At 41.9% G+C, this 17,063-nt stretch overlaps 1 protein-coding gene across 1 annotated transcript in view; it reads right to left on the reverse strand.

Moving 5' to 3' along the window:
* shcbp1 (SHC SH2-domain binding protein 1) overlaps positions 1-16,818 on the reverse strand; it is a 40,472-nt gene extending 23,654 nt beyond the window's left edge. Inside the window, exons 1-7 of the mRNA XM_078210254.1 lie at positions 16,679-16,818; positions 15,572-15,625; positions 14,818-14,973; positions 12,822-12,937; positions 7,760-7,968; positions 4,068-4,160; positions 1,263-1,502 (exon numbers count right to left, since the gene is read on the reverse strand). Of these exons, the coding sequence (XP_078066380.1) occupies positions 1,263-1,502; positions 4,068-4,160; positions 7,760-7,968; positions 12,822-12,937; positions 14,818-14,973; positions 15,572-15,625; positions 16,679-16,796 (986 nt within the window). The 5' untranslated portion in view covers positions 16,797-16,818. The remainder of the gene's footprint in view (positions 1-1,262; positions 1,503-4,067; positions 4,161-7,759; positions 7,969-12,821; positions 12,938-14,817; positions 14,974-15,571; positions 15,626-16,678) is intronic.
* Between the last annotated feature and the right edge of the window lie 245 nt (positions 16,819-17,063).

A 17,063-nucleotide genomic window follows, 5' to 3' on the forward strand; every position in this document is an offset into this window, starting at 1 on the left:
CATTCCTTTGTCACTGGATCAAAACTCTGTACCTAACAGCGCTATGGGTGTACCTTCACCACACAGACCATTTGTCAAGGGTAATTAGAGGGGAAATGATGGTGACCTGCCTTCTCAAATGGCTGCTGTCCATGTGGTGTTGTAACTCCCTCCCTAACAGCACTGTTGTCATTGATTGAAACTCCTGTAACTCCCTCCCTAACAGTGCTGTTAGGGAGGGAGTTACAGGAGTTTCAATCAATGACAATGAAGGAACAACAATATTTCCAAGTCAGAATGTGAGAGACTGGAGGGAAATTGGCAGGTGGTGGTGGTCCAATGCACTTGCTGCCCTTCTTCTGGGTGGTAGAGATCATAGTTTTGGAATGGCCAATGGAAGGTGCCTTGGAGAGCTGTTTCAGTGCATTATGTAGATGATGCACACTTATCACAGTGTGCCAGTGTTGGAGTTAATTTTTAAGCTGGTGGGCAGAGGTGCCACTAAAGTTGGCTGTTTTGTAGCCTTAGCGTTATTTTAACAGCACTCATCCAGGAAAGTAGAGGGTATGCCATCACTACCAGTGATTCTTCATTTCTCCATAAGGTGTGCTTTGGAGATTCCCCACAATCAGTACAAAAGCTTCCACTTTCAAACGGTTATGCTCACTTTTTAAAAACCCTTGAAAAAGTTACACCTTGTTGAATGAGGTTCAATTGGGTTTTTAAACTGTGTACTAACTTTACTGCCCTGAAAAGTTCATTTCATAGCGGTGGAATGTCGAATTTCGTCAGTGAGATTAAAAATTCCATGCAATTGTATTAGTTTCTTTTAAAATTTATGTTGATATTTTAGCTTCTAAATCCAATTATTTATTTTATGCACAAATTTAAATTAAGGGAAGATTGAAGTGCTTTTACCTTCGAGATTTACTGTCTGAGAATACATCAATGACAGTGAAGGAACAACAATATTTCTGCTTACCGCAAGCCTGGAACTCCCCTTGATGTGATATCAAATTTAAACCTCCACCAGGAAAGCAGAGGGCTGCACCACAGATTGCTGGACCTTTGCATGCAGCTTTCATTGAAGTCACCAGCAAGGCCTGCCGCTTCACTGCTGGCTGCAAAATCTAGCTCATTGCTACTTTTTAATCACAGTTGATGATTTTCTTAAGATAGTAAATACATAATTTTTAAAAAGGCAAATTCCCATGAATTTTATTATCTAACAAGAAAGACAGATGGTAAACAACATCAATGGAGTGAAACAAAGTATTGATTACCTATAAAATGGGGTCTCCATTATTTGAAGTTTATATTTAAGCTTCTCCAATTGTTCACAAAGTTGAAATCCTTCCACCATGGAAACATTATTCAATTCCGATTCCAATGCAGAATCATTAGTAGAAATATTCTCTCTCAGTTTTATAAATTCCTTGTATGTTTCCTCACACTTGGACAACATACGATTATATTCAGCAATGAGATTAGCGGGAACACGATCTTCAAGAATATCATAGTACCTGAATTTAAAAATAAAAAAGTGGATGTCTTCTCCAGCAGAAATGCATCTTTAATTTCATAATCAACCCAGATCACATCCTCCTTTATTCAACCTATTAGCTACTGTTAAATTCATATTCCCAATCTGTTTATTAGAATTATAGTTGAATTGGACATAATGAAAATATTTCAGAACACAAAAGCATTCACTGCTAATTCTGGTGAAATCAATTAGCTTTCAATGATTCCAAGTGAAGATGGCAAAAGTTGTTGTATTTTGATGAGGGGTTGTAATGTTAGTTGATAAAAGACAAAATTCAGATGTCAACTTTCACAGTACTGCTTAAAAAAAGTGATCCAATAAGGAGCAGAACCACAGAAATAAAAATAAACTCAATCTTCAGTCTTTCCAGAGTTAGTCAACTTTTGTCAGGGCAGTTGGGGAGCATTATTATTAGCCTCTGAACTGCAGCGGAAGGGACAATTGGTCATTGTTCTTGCACCTGATTGTTAGTCAAAAACTGCTGTTCAATACTAGCCAATGACAGTACCAAACCTGTGTACGATGCCCTCACTGTGAAGTGATCTGCCAAAATATCAAAGCTTATATGAATAAAGACATTTAGGCAAAGCATGAAAAAGAACACTAGCACTCCATCAAGGAGCAAGGCTTACAACAGAGGACGAAAATGATTGAGAATGAGAAAACTCTATGCTTTCCAATAACATTATTGCAATTCAATCATTGATGAATCCTCTAGTTCAATTAACACTAAAATCCATGATAATCACATGGTTTTAGAGATCGTACTCGAGTCAAGCCAGATTAAAATTTCAGTTTGCATAGAGCACCATCTGGTGTTAGGAATCAGCAAGAACGTTTTTAGTGAGAAGTCCCAATATTAGCAATGAAACTGAATAAGGGGCACAGTGAAATAAAGGATTATAATTGGCCTCGAGTGGATTGAGATCAAAGCTAAAAATTGTGGAGAATCTTCATAATTCACTCATGTATACATTATCAGTGTATTATGAAGATCATATAATCAAAATTCACTGGACCATTAAAAGTATTAAAATTGGTTAAAATTAAAGATTAAGGCAGGCAATGATTACAAACAAGGGCTACCAGTATTAAAAAATACAATAGCAAATTACATTTCAAATGCTGGAAAGCCAAAATAAAAAAGTTGGAAATACTCAGGTCAGCAGCATATATGGAAAGAGAAATCAAGTTAACGTTTTAATTCAATTAGAGTATTAGAAGCATTTTCTGTTTTTATTTTAAATGTTGCCTATAATTTTTTAAGCTGTAGCTGCTTAAAATAAATAATTTATGGAGCTTGTACAGAATGTTTACATAGGTTGCATTTTTAACACCATTTCAGTGCATGGTTATAGTTGTACACTACAGGTAGGGTTTTTAAGGTTGGAAAGGCAGTTTCTCACAACAGAAAATAGGAGCAGGAGTAGGTCATTCAGCCTTCAAGCCTACTCCGCCATTCATTATGATCATGGCTGATCTTCCAATTCAAGTAACCTGTTCCTGCATTCCCCACATATACTTTGATCCCTTTTGCCCAAGAGCTATATCTAACTCCTTCTTGAAAACATACAACACTTTTGTTTCAACTGCTTTCTGTGGTAGAGAATTCCACAGGTTCACCACTCTCTGGGTGAAGAAATTTCTCTTCATCTTAGTCCTAAATGGTCTACACCGTATCCTCATTCTGTGACCCCTCATTTTAGACTCCCCTCACCATCAGGAACATCTTTACTGTATCTACCTTGTCTAATCCTGTTAGAATTTTATAGGTTTCTTTGAGACCATCCCCTCATTCTCCTAAGCTCCAGCAAATATAATCCTAATCAACTCAATCTCCCATAGGTCAATCTCGCCATCCCAAGAATATCCTGTAAACCGTCACTGCACGCCATCATTAACAAGAACGTCCTTCCTCAGATAAGGAGAGAATATTCCAGGTGTGGTCTCACCAAGGCCCTGTATAATTGCAGCAAGTTATCTCTGGTCCTGCACTGAAATCCTCAACATACCATTTGCCTTCATCATCTGCTGCACCTGCATGCTTACTTTCAGCGACTGGCACACAAGATCACCCAGGTTTCTAAACTGCTCCCAACCCTCACTTTTGCTGTTTTTTCTGGCCAATTTGTATGCACCTTCCTTGGATCTAATACCATCTTTAATTTCCCTTGCAAGCCCTGGTTTGGCCAATTTCCCGTTTCCTGACAGGAATGAACAAATTGTTGCAGTCCACCTGTACGCTCTTTGAATGTTTTCCATTGCCTATCCATCGTCATCAATTAATTAATTTTTGATCTGTTGACAGTGCAACAGGGAAATTATCACGCATCAGAGATTACATATTTAAACCCAGCAAGTTTGTGACTTCTATTAAATCAGTGGTAGAACTTAGAAAAAGGTCTCTGCCTTTCTAGAAAACACTTCTAAATTCATTACTTGAGTAATCAAAAATTACATTAATTCTAGAAACATAATGACTTCTCAATATATTGGCAATTGTAACATTTGGCCAAGTCAAACCTTGACAAAATATACTAACAGTTTCAATCTTGGTTCGCAACATTTGACAAAATAATCAAATTCATCTTCGTCATCTTCATCCCAGTTTTTCCAGATGTGTAGGAAGAAAAACCTACAAAACATAAAATGTCAAGCAAATTATACTAAATGTAACCAATTGCAATAAATGTTAAAATACATAAATGAACTCATTTGCGAGGTGCTGAAAACATCTAATTAACCAAAGACAGCTCATTCATTATACATTCCAGCTCGTGATTGGGAAAACAAAGTTAGGAAAAAGTTTTCTGAGCAATTTTTCTTCAGTTTTGGGATGTCTGCTTTGAACAAATTCCACCATCAAAGATACTTTGGGTGTACTGATGATTTCTAGTATTGCCGAAAACTAAATAAATTGCATTATGAAATAAAAGCTATAAATTTATCTAAATAAATGTAGGCTTTAAAATATTGAAGAAAATTTGTCACACGACTGGGCTGCACGGTGGCACAGTGGTTAGCATTGGTGCCTCACAGTGCCAGGACCTGGGTTCGATTCCAGTCTTGGGTGACTGTCTATGTGGAATTTGCACATTCTCCCTGTGTCTGTGTGGGTTTCCTCCAGCTGCTTTGGTTTCCTCCCACAATCCAAAAATGTTCAGGTGAGGTGGATTGGCCATGGTAAATACGTGGGGTTACAGGGATAGGGCAGAGGCGAAGGCCTGGGTGGGATGCTGTTTCAGAGAATCGGTGCTAACTCGATGGGCCGGATGCCGTCTCTCTGCATCGTAGGGAATCTATGGTTCTTCTAAGATGTCCCAGGAAGCATCATCTCCCTAGACTAAATGTGTTTTCATAAAATAAATGGGGGAGTCAAGAATCCCCCACACCTTTAAGTTAATACTTTAAAAGGCCAGTGACAGCATATAGGTAAATATAGGTTCCATGCCATAGCCAGAATAGTGGCTTCAGTGGGCTGGATTTTGCAGAGATAACACAACAAAACTGTCAAGATCTGCTATCCTCATCCCACTGAAACTGGCAATAACTTCTGGAATTGGCACATATGCTTAGTAATAAGGATATCCACAAGCTGCTGTCAGTGATTTTACACTTCTCCAGAGTGCACTGCTGAGGTACATCCCCCCACCCCACTCCCCCTGCTGAGCAACACCCCCACCTCACTCCACCGAATCGAACACAACCAATTGAATTGTGAACTTCCACTATAATGCTGTTAAAAACTTTGAAAAGGCTTGAATGAGATGCAACTATTTTTAATACTCAACAGTGTCATAAAAATTGGTAAACACGTCATTGGCCTTGAAAACCTAATTTTATATTTGTGGATTATCAAATTTCTCCATAATAAATTCCACTTAAAAAAAATAAAGTTTCATTGAGGTTCTAGTTTAATCCAATAATTTACTGAACTGAAATTTTAAAATATAAAGTGAAAGTTAAGCGGTGACTGTGTGGAGTTTGCACATTCTCCCTGTGTCTGTTTGGATTTCCTTTGGGTTCTCTGGTTTCCTCCCATAGTCCAACGATGTGCAGGATAAGTGGATTGGCCATGATAAATTGCCCTTTAGTGTCCCAAGATGTATAGGCTAGGGGAATTAGCAAAGTAAATATGTGGGGTTACGGGGTTAGGACCTGGGTAAGATGCTGTATTGGAGGGTCAGTGCAGACTCAATGGGCCGAATGGCCTCCTTCTGCCCTGTACATTCTATGAAATACTTCAGTTCGATTGGTTGCATACCTGCATGCTAATATCATTGCTGCTGCATTCCAAAATATGTATTTGATTCAATACTACTTGGAAAGGATAAAACCACAGCATAGGGATCATTTCTCCTTAGGATTGTTAAGCTTTAGCAAATGACAAATGCAACAAACTGTTTCCCAGCCTAGACGCATGTAATATGATTTGAGAATAAATGCGTGCCCTCAATTCCTCTCATCTATTAGTTCTAATGAATAGAAAATCATGAGGGTTCAAAATCAGTCTTACGCTCGCATTCTTATTTTGCACCCCTTTCATACGAATCTCTGCTGGAAGAGTTGTGTTCCCTGGAATTAAGATTGAGACATCATTTGATTGAAGATATTAAGAAGAATGATGGGCTAGATGAAGAAAAACTATTTCAGCAGATTGCAGAATCTAGGGCTGAATAATAGGGAGTGCAGGATGGGTTGGAGGGTTCTCTCCCCATAGCAACAAAGCCCCCGTGCCAACTTGTCCCACAGCCAAAAAACACTCTGGGCAGGCTAAATGATGGCCAAGTGGGACGTCTATCCATCATTGGTAAAAGACCCGCCCTCTGGAGCTACCAGCCAATCAGATTGGCTAGCAGCTCCATCAGTCCTGGAGGGGCCAAAAGCATCTCAGTGGTTGCCACCAGGCCTGCGAGTAGGAAGAAGCCCCACTGATCACCAGAACAAGTCTTTAGCAGGGAGGGTTTGGACAGGTCAGGGAGAAAGGAGGGGGCTAGTTGAGGGGTTGAGTTCAAGCCTTTGGATGGATAAGAAGGAAGGGAAATTTCAATCCCAGGGCATCTTCCTGCAATAGGGGCAGCCCCCAAATAATAATCCACCTTTCCTTCCCACCCTTTGAAGAACTTTTTAAAGAGAAAAATGAGGCTGCCCACTCTGGCTCATGCCAAACATTTTATGGCACGGGCCAGTCGCATATTATCAGGGTAAATTGGCTTGATAACAAGCCCTAATTGACCCTTGGTTATTTATTTGAGCATGGTGGGTGGGCTGCAAATTGAGTTCAGTGGTGGGTGGGAAGGTGGATCTTGCCCTATTTTACTTCCTTCCCCCAAAACAGCCCTGATGAAGGCACGTAAAATACAGCCCGAGGACTTGTATATATCTCCTAAATACCAGAGCCAGGTCTTTCAGTAGTGAAGGTAGGAAACACTTCTACATAAATTGCAGTTGATGCTAGGTCAATTGTTAATTTTAATTCAATTTGATGAATTTCTGTTAACCAGAAACGTTAAGGGACACAAAGCAAAGGCCAGTACATGGAGTTGGGGGGCCACAGATTAACCACGTTCTCAATGAATGACAGAATAGGCGTAAGGGATTGAACAACCCAGTGCTGGTCCTATGTTTAAAGGAAAAAAATGGTCATTCATTTAAAATCTCTACTTCAGCTTTCTATTCCCGAAGCTCATTTTATTTCATGTCATCTGATTTTTTGTTCCCACATTGAAAATAAAGCCACATACAAAATGGGCAAAATATGTTCCATTCTTGAGCTGCCAGAATTCTCACTTCCAGCCCAGGAAACTTGCAAAAGGAGATAATATGCATCATACTGTATCTGTACAACAACCTCCAGAATATCACAAGTGCCATCCGCTGCACTCCAGGCATCTCACTATCATCTGCCATCTTCTCTACCCCTTGCCAGCCAAGCCTCACACTGAAATGCCTCATCTCTCCAGTTCCAACCTTGTGTCTCCTGGCACCCTCAAGTTTTCATGCTGCTGCTTATTTGTGACTTTTATTGCCCACAAGTAAAGAACCTTGCTTCATAACTGAACAGATACTCATCAAACAAGTTAAAAACCTGTCTTTTACTGGTCAACAAATTAAGAGTTTTTTCATAACCCTTACTCCTAACAGTTTGGCATTAACAATAAAAGGCAATAAAAGGTAAACTCCCTACATAGTTTTTTAAAAAGTCAAACACAAGTCTTTCACTCAATCTCTTACCGGAGATGTTCAATAGCGAGAGCTGTTTGGTCAAACTCTCCTGACTCATCAGACACCACATAAAGTTCTTGCAAGGGCACCAGGTGCTTTTTTGCCTCAAGGAAATTTTCCATTGCTTCTGCGTCAAGGGGATAGGTTTCAGACTCATAAAGGAATGGCTCTGTTAACTTTACCACTGCCCTGTGATTCGAAGTCTCCACATCAGTCACCTGAAATTGTAAGCAAATATTTTTTTTTTAAAACAGAAGCAGCTCAGTGTATTATTTCCCAATTTTTCAATCAGTATGGTTTAAAATGAGGACCTTCATTTTTGTAGTGCGTGCAGTAATCACCAGGCCACAGCTTCCACAGGGGATAAAAGGAGCTTTCTGAGCCCACCATTGAACTTTGTCAGGGGGTGTCTTCAATGATGTGAGTCATTGATTAACTTCTGTTTTTGAAACATACTTGTGCTTTACAGTAAGTGCCTCTTGAGCAACTTTGATCATAATGAATGCTACCAGAACAAAATGACATATAGTACCGGGTGGGGTGGAGGTTACATAAGCACAGTAGGGGACTAGTCTTTTGAGATAAGGCACACGCGGAGATAAAATAGAGAATCCAATCCAGGAGAATATAGTCATAAAACAAAATAATCTGTTTTTATATGTTTAAAATAGATTGGTTAAATCAATATTAAAGATGCAGCCAGCTTTGCACGAGATATTTGAATAAAACTTTGTTTGAATTTCTATACAAGTGGTTGGTCAACATTGATGGTTAATTGGACATATTTAGCCTTTGTCAACATTTTTAATGTGAATGTCAGTCTCTGCACCCACCTCCCCGGTACCTTATGTGAAATTATCTTGATAATGTTTAAAACTAATTTACTGAGTTCCCTGTTGTCAGGTGTAAGGCTCAGTATAACTGGATGATGTGATCGCCAGGGGAGACATATGGGAGTGCTTTCCACTGGCACAATCCTGCAGCAGAGCTTTGTCTGCTGTGATGAAAATGAATGGACAGAAAATTGTGGACTGCATGCGCATGATTGTCCATTGTGTTCCTGGTTGATGAGGCTCTAAGAGAAAGCGCTCAAGTGGTAAATTTACCCTATTCTTTCATATTCAGTCACGTAACTTTGGGGAATCTGCTTGAACTCAGTCTTCAAAGATTGCTTCTCCATTGAGAAAAATACCCTGATTAGCTGGAAATTTGACTAGTCCTCAATAATGCACAATTCACAAAACTGAGGGGCAAAATTAACATTTTATCTGCATTTACTAGTGACTGCAGTTTTAATGAGATGAAGAATTAGGCAGGTTCTTTAACAGATGTACACAATCTCCTCTTCCAGGTTATTCTCCTGACAAACTTCAAAGCAGCCCCCTGTATTTTGAGAAACTTTGGTTAAGGGTTGCAAAAACTATTGATGATGCCCCTCGTAAAAAAAGTGAACAGCTTTTATGATAATTAAAACCAAAAATGCTGGAAATCCTCAGATCTGGTAGCATCTGTGGAGAGAGAAACCAAATTAACGTTTCAGGTCTGGTGGCCTCTGATCAGAGCTTTTGCAAGTGCAAAAAGTGGGTGATAATGGAATAAGTGAAAGGAACAAAAGATGGGTCTAGAGGTGATGTAAATGGGCAAAGCAGAATCAAGAGCTGTCATCTGGGGAAAAAATGGGCAGAAGCTATGATCCGAAATTGTTGGATAGTCTTCCAAACTTAACATTGTAAAATTCCCAATGGAAACGATGTTCCTCGAGCTCATTTTGAATTTCATGTTTGAGTGAAAGTGGGAGAGGGACAGAGAATTAAATGACAAGCAACTGGAAACTCAGTGTCACACTTGTGGACTAAATGGAGGTATGCTGCAAAGTGTTCATCCTGTTTTTGGCCTTCCCGATGTCAAGGGTGCTGCACAATGAATGTAGTATAGTAAATAGAAGGAAGCACAGAGAAAATACTGCTTCACTTGCAAAGTGTTCGGGGCCCAGGTGGGAAGTGAGTGAAAGTATTGCGTCAACTATGCCTCTATGGAGAGGTGTTTTAGAAAGGGAAGAGGTTGTTGGGGATGATTGAGTAGTGGGCTAGAGTGTCAAGGAGAGAACAGTGTCAATAGAATCCTGAAAGGGGAGGGTGCTACAAGTTAGGAAAGAGATAGAGTAAAGGGTGCAGAAAAATTGAGATCAAGAAAGGTTAAGAGGCCAGATCAAGGATCCCAGGTAGAAGAGAATTCCGAGGCTGGGACAAAGGCTCCGCTATATGGGAGCAGAGAAAGACTGCCAGCCAAAGTGTGCATAGAGGCAAAAGAAAAGCTCACTGTCGTGCTGAACTCAAAGTTCATTGAGGTGCGGGCATAAAAGGGTGAAGCTGAGGCCTTTTCTGAGAATTTATCTTTTAGATCAGAGAGCAAAAGGTAAACATAGTGTAAACATGGCAAGGGGCAAGATTGGAAGAGGAAAATAACTGGGAAGAAAGCCCCAGCAGGGCACTGGGGTACAAGAGTGGTTGAAATTTGTGATCCTTCATGCCTGAGAGGAAGAAAATGTTTTGATACACATGAGGTGAGGTGTGGGGTGAATCAGAATTGAGGATCAGGAGAGCTCTGAGATAGAAAGAGAGAGAGTGAATGTGTGAGTGTTGGTGCTGAAGGAAGATCAACACTGCACATGTTGGTACAGAGGGTTGACTGTGGATGTCAGGAAGTGACTAAAACAATGGTTCAAGAAGCGCTGGAAAGTATCTGTAATCATGAAGAATTAGAAACATGAAGGGAAGGATTGAGTCCACGTCCACCAGTGGACTCACCTGATGAAGGAGCAACACTCCGAAAGCTCGTGCTACCAAATAAACCTGTTGGACTTTAACCTAGTGTTGTGAGACTACTTATTGTGCATACACCAGTCCAACGCCAGCAACTCCACATCTTTGAGTAGTGCCTTGGCACTTAACTTGTGCCAGGGCCAGTGCTAGTCCCTCAGAAAGGGGATTCGCTTTGTGTGTGGTGTGGTGGGAAGGAGGAGGGTTTGATGGCTGTGAGGGGGAAGAGTACTACAATACTGCCATGGGACTGGGGGGAAAGAGGACCCCTGAAATTTGTGTGTTTGCGTGGAAAGAGAGTCCTCAATACCTCAATGGTGTGTGTGTGTGTGTCTGGGGGATTCTCCATGGGGGGGGGGGGGGTGGTTTGATTCCAGCACTGATCGGGGCAGCTTTTAAAGATGGTGTCCCAGTCTCTATGGAACCAGCCTTGCTGGTTCTATCAGGCTTCATCCCGCCAGGGTGATAGCATAAATTACGTTCCCAGATTTTCTCTGCACCAAGTGCCAGAAAATCTGATCTAAAAGCTCGGCTGTGCATCTGGAAAGAAACATGCCTGTTTTCAGTCAGAGCCTGACACTGACAAATTATGGTAAAATTCCGCCTGAATGGTGGAATTTAAGATGGAATCCACACGGAAGAAGTCAGAGCGGCACGGTAGCACAGTGGTTAGCACTGCTGCTTCACAGCTCCAGGGACCTGGGTTCGATTCCCGGCTTGGGTCACTGTCTGTGTGGAGTTTGCACATTCTCCTCGTGTCTGCGTGGGTTTCCTCCGGGAGCTCCGGTTTCCTCCCACAATCCAAAGATGTGCGGGTTAGGTTGATTGGCTATGCTAAAATTGCCCCTTAGTGTCCTGGGATGCATAGATTAGAGGAATTAGTGGGTAAAATATATGGGGGTAGGGCCTGGGTGGGATTGTGGTCGGTGCAGACTCGATGGGCCGAATGGCCTCTTTCTGTACTGTAGGGTTTCTATGATTTCTTTCTATGATTTCTAGCCAGGGGCAGTTGTTAAAGAAATAGGTGTGGCTGTGAAAGTGAGATTAGGTAGATAACTGATAAAACATGAGAAGGGAAATAGAAAACAATAATGATCAGGGTAAAAAAAGAGACTAAATGAAATCCCTAAAACTTTCTAATATTTAAGAGGTTTGGCTCTGGCAATTGAATAAAAGAGACACTGGAAGTTCAAAGAGGTTCTCCAAAGCTGAAGAAAGACCTATGTTCTCATACAAGTTCCAAGACTCTTACCAAGTCAGGACCAAGAGGCTGAATTTTCAATCCAGTGTCAGAAACCTGACACCCAGATAATTTCAAGCTCTTGACCCTGTTCTGTGTAAGCACAAGTGCAGCAATGCTATTTTTAAATGTAAAATACATAATTGGTTTCAGGGTGAGCTTGGCACCTATTCAGCAGTGCCGGGTGTGAACTGAAGGCAGGACATAGAAACCAAAGGCCCTTTGAAAAGACAAACGGCAACCATGGCTGGGCATGCTGTTCATTGAAGACAAGTCACAGAAGAGGCCAGTGCTGACAAGGGCAAAGATTCGCAGGCGACGCCAAGGCTTTCCAATGCCTCCAGAGGCATTGACGGAGGTTGTTATGGACCAGAGGACAGATGTCCGAAACCATCTTCCTGGAAACATTCAGCCTCATATGGCATGGCCATTCTGTCATTTACAGTGAGCTGTCACTTGGACGGTACACACTTTCTCTCTTGGGTAGTGCCTTCTTCCCCTTGCAATCACTTTGTGCTCCTCTGGCCTCATCTTCACCAAGCATGTGCCTCTGCTGATCCAGTGCCAACTTCCAGGAAAGCAATTTTCAAGTCACACCTGTACACATTCCCAACCCACTGGTGTTAGAACACCCAGCCCATGGGAGTCGCAGGAGAGAAAATGGTGCTCCAGTGAAAAAGGTTGTAACCTTAGTCAATCAAAATTGGACAAGTTTCTTCAGTGCGACAAGGCTGATTGAATGACAAGGGACATGCAGAAGTATCAAGGGCTGAAATTTAAAATTGATAATTGCTGAACATAGATTTGATTAGTGTAATTTGAGAGAGGAGTAAAACTCGCACAGCACACTCAAAGCATCTCACCTCATTGATATAACCAAGGGATTGAAGCCCATTAGATCTTGGAGAACACACATACTATAATGTGTTGTGTTTGTGCAGCACTGCAAGCAAAAGTATCAAAATGCAGTAGTTAGCATCACCATTTGTATTTATTTAGAATAAAAATTTACCTCAACTAGCACCTCAAACATATCATTGGACCAGAGTGCTTGCCAGCCGTACGGTTCTAGGACTTTCTCCAAATATTCTGCAATGAAATCTTTCACTTCCGATGGTTTAGCATCACCTGTTCGTTAAAATCATGGACAGAGAATCCTCAATGACTAAAATATTCTAATCAAGAATTTTAGATAATAATCTTCATCATGAGCTTAATACAAATGCATTGAATGAGAAAAGATGAGATGTTGTTACGTGAATGCTTCCCATGGATATTGTATAATTTGCTCTATAATAGTATCATCCAGCTTAAATTTTTGAATTCAATAATCACAAGCATAAAATTTAAAAATATTTTCTTGGTCTCCAAGATAACCTCGCAAAACTCCAAAATATCCATTTTATATTAGAATCTTATCTTATGTAGCCCAGGCAGCTGCATTCCATTAGAACGCACTGGTCTGTCGGAGCCTTAAGGACCATATGCTTGCAGTCAATCACACCCTACACCGGGGAGATATCTCGCAATGGCCCAAAACCAAAACTGACTGTCTGAATTGGTGCAGAAGTGTTTATACTTGCTGGCCTTCTTGAAAAGGGCACTGGTGATCACCTCGATGTAATGATATACCTGTAAAATCTCTCACTACCTCCAGAGGATCGCTGCTGGAGATTCAACACATCGACCTTCAGCAGCACTGGAAGGTCATGAACTCTCATGGAGCTAAGCTTGTCCTACAGCATAGAACACAGCAAAAACCTCTCTGGAGGTGTACAAACATACAGATAGGAGCAGGAGTACGCCATTCAACTTCAGGTCTGCTACCATTCAATAAGATCATGGCTGATCTGTTTGTGTTTCCAACTCCCGATTCCCATCTACCCTCCAATAATCTCTGATTCCCTTGCCTAACAAAGATTGGTCTACCTCAGCTTTAAAAATATTGAATGATCCCCCTTCTAGAAGCAGAGAGTTTCAAAGCTGCACAACCCTCAGAAGAGATTTCTCCTCATCTATATCCTAAAAGGGTGACCCCTAATTTTAAAACAGTGCCTCCCCACCCCCAGTTCTGGACACACCAACAAAAGGAAACATCCTTTTCACATCCACCTTGTCAAGACAATTCAGGACTTTGTATATTTCAATTAAGTCACCCCTCAATTCTTCTAAACTCCAGTGGAAACGCGCCCAGTCTGTTCAACCCTTCCTCAGGAAACAACCAGCTCAATTACAGATACCAATCTAGCAAATCTCCTTTGAACCGTCTCCAACACATTTACATCATTTCTTGAATAAGGCTTTTTATATAAATGATCCCCTCCTTTCCCCTATATGCTTCTTCTGTTCATGTGCCATTGTCCCAATGCCATGCCCCTACAGTGCTAGCACATTATTCTCCCTCCTTATACAGCTTTGTACATTGCTGTCCTCATTGCTCTGGCCTCTCTGCCATGTCATGTTGGCTCTCTCAATGGATGCCATATGATTTCTATGATTTCTAAGCCAGCACTGAGTCCCTGCTTGCTTGCCTGCCAGCTCCTTTCACCAGGTAAGGTTCTGAAGCCCTGTGGTGTCAGTGCACCATTAGTAAAACTCAAAAACCACTGTAAAATTGTTCTCAAATAGCCAATTAATTGCCTTCCCATCGCAGGATATACAAAGCCCACCCACCATGTTGACCACCATCAGGGAAATGCAGAAGCAACAAAGATGTTGGGTCTTCTGCCTGATTTTACAAAACCCTACACACCACAACACTGCCTCTGAGCCCAGAAATTTCTGGCTTGTGTTTCTCCATATTAATTACTCTGTAGGAAAAATATCCTTCCATCTCTAGTTTCACTTGTATGGCTGCCCTCTTTTAGATGCTATTGTCAAAGGTAAATAGTTCTTGTATCTGCATTGCCCATACTTTTCATTTTAAAGATCCGGATGTTACAGTAGTATTTTCTGTCTATACTACTTACTTAAAAGTTTATTTAGAAGCACTAATAGAAATGACAAACCCAAGATGTAGTCCTGGTAGGCCCTGTATCGCTCATAATAGGTAAGTTGGGTTGACTCGATAACTTCTGGAAACTTGGCCGTTCCGTGGTGCGAAGGATTGTCCTTATTGGGACTGTCACAACTGCCTCTACTTTCCATTTGATCTTGAATGAGATCTAGATTTAAAATTGAAAACAACATTTGTTGTCAAGCACTGCTTCTTAAACAACTAGAAATAAATGCATTGGCTCCTTACTAATATTGGTTTTAGATAGAGCATTATTGCACTAATTGCATTTATCCACAGAACCTGCAAAGAACAAAAAACAATACAGCACAGGAACAGGCCCTTTGGTCCACCAAGTCTGTGCTGACAGAGATGCCTCTCTAATCTAATATTTTCTTGCTTCTACATGGTCCATATCCCTCTATTCATGTATCTATCCAAATTCTTCTTGAACGTTGTAATAGAATCTGCTTCCACCACCTCCTCCGGTATCGCGCTCCAGGCATTCACCACCCTCTGTGAAAAAACTAGCCCCCTTTTAAACTTTCCTCCCTCACTCTCAACCTATGCCCCCGAATAATTGACCTTTTGACCCTGAAAAAAAGACTCTTACTATCCATTCCATCCAAGCCTGTCATAATCTTTCAAAGAATCTGATGGGGAATAACAATTACTCTAGAAGAATAACTGATACTGAATCTTGCAAGATTAGCTGGCAGAATATCACACCCTATAAACCACGAGGGGCAACACTATTAGATACTTACAGGTGGATACATGGCCAACAGATCCATTGGGGTTGTCAATTCCACCACTGTCCACTGTGGAAATTGTTAAGAGATTCAGTTAAGAGAGAGTTTTGCCGAGAACAGAAGAATGCATTTGAAAAAACTTAATAAATCAAAATACATGAGGCTTCATTTTGTATTTATACATATATTAGTAACCATATAATTATTATTGCAGAAAGTACTGTTCCAACCATGGGTGGCACAGCGTGTTGGGTTTGATTGCTGGCTTGGGTCACCGTCTGTGGGAATTCTGCCCGTGTCTGTGTGGGTTTCCTCCGGGTGCTCCGGTTTCCTCCCACAGTCCGAAAATGTGTAGGTTAGGTTAATTGGCCATGCTAAATTCTCCCTCAATGTACCCAAACAGGCACTGGAGTGTGGCGACCAGGGGATTTTCACAGTAACTTCATTGCAAGCCTACTTGTGACTAATAAATAAACTTTAAAAACTTTATCTAACTGCTGAAAAGTTCAGCTCCTTCCTACCAGGGCATGTTGTGAAATGGAATTCAATAAATCCGACACCATCCAGGCAGTGCCTGATTGGCACCATAAAACTAACATGAAATCTGCTTCGAGTTTTCTAAACATCTAACTGGTTCATTGACAGTCAGGTAAGGGGACCTGAGCTAACCAGCCCAGCCCAGCCTGACACAGCACTGCAGCCACAATGCAACTTCATGTTTTAACTTGCCTTTCTGCTTTGTTTGTTTGTTTTGGGCAGTTCCCTTTTTGGGGGCTGTCCTTCTTGTTTTGTCCCTCAGTTTATTTGAGTGAATTGATTTGATTTGCCAAATGTAGCCACTCCCAATGGGGAGTGAATGCAGAGCTGTCAATGTCACCAACAGTCTAAACACAAAGCTGCGGGATGTGCTATCTTAAATAATACTTTTCACTGTATAACAATAATAAAGCAAATCACAATCAGATAATAGTGGAGACATTTGAGTTTTCCTTGTAAATGTACTGCTTATGTTGGGGTTGTTGTTAAACTCTCGATGGGATTATATCCCGGGAGGAGCTGCCCGCAGAGCGGAGCCCCGCCGGTTGTCAGGCGCTGCCCGGAGCGGGCTCCTCTCTCACTCACTCAGTGTCAGCACCGCCGGGCGCTCCGGCTCCATCCTCTCCGCGCCCATCGTCAGCACTGCCGCCGCCTCGGCCATCCCCGTGTCCCCGGCCGGGCTCCCCGCCGCCGCCTCGGCCATCCCCGTGTCCCCGGCCGGGCTCCCCGCCGCCGCCTCGGCCATTCCCGTGTGTCCGGCCTGGCTCCCCGCCGCCTCAGCCATCCCCGTGTGTCCGGCCCGGCTCCCTCCGGCTCCCCGCTCCCGGCCGTTACGCTCGGCCCCCAATTCAAATTCACCCGCCTGCTCTCCCTGATTGGTTAGGCAGGCGGCTGGTGACCCAGCGCTACAAACAGCGCCCCCCTCAGCCAGGAGGAATCACAGCGCCCCCTCGGTCAACTGGAATTATAG

Source organism: Mustelus asterias, chromosome 4 (genome assembly GCF_964213995.1).
Source record: "Mustelus asterias chromosome 4, sMusAst1.hap1.1, whole genome shotgun sequence".
NCBI classification, from domain to species: domain Eukaryota; kingdom Metazoa; phylum Chordata; class Chondrichthyes; order Carcharhiniformes; family Triakidae; genus Mustelus; species Mustelus asterias.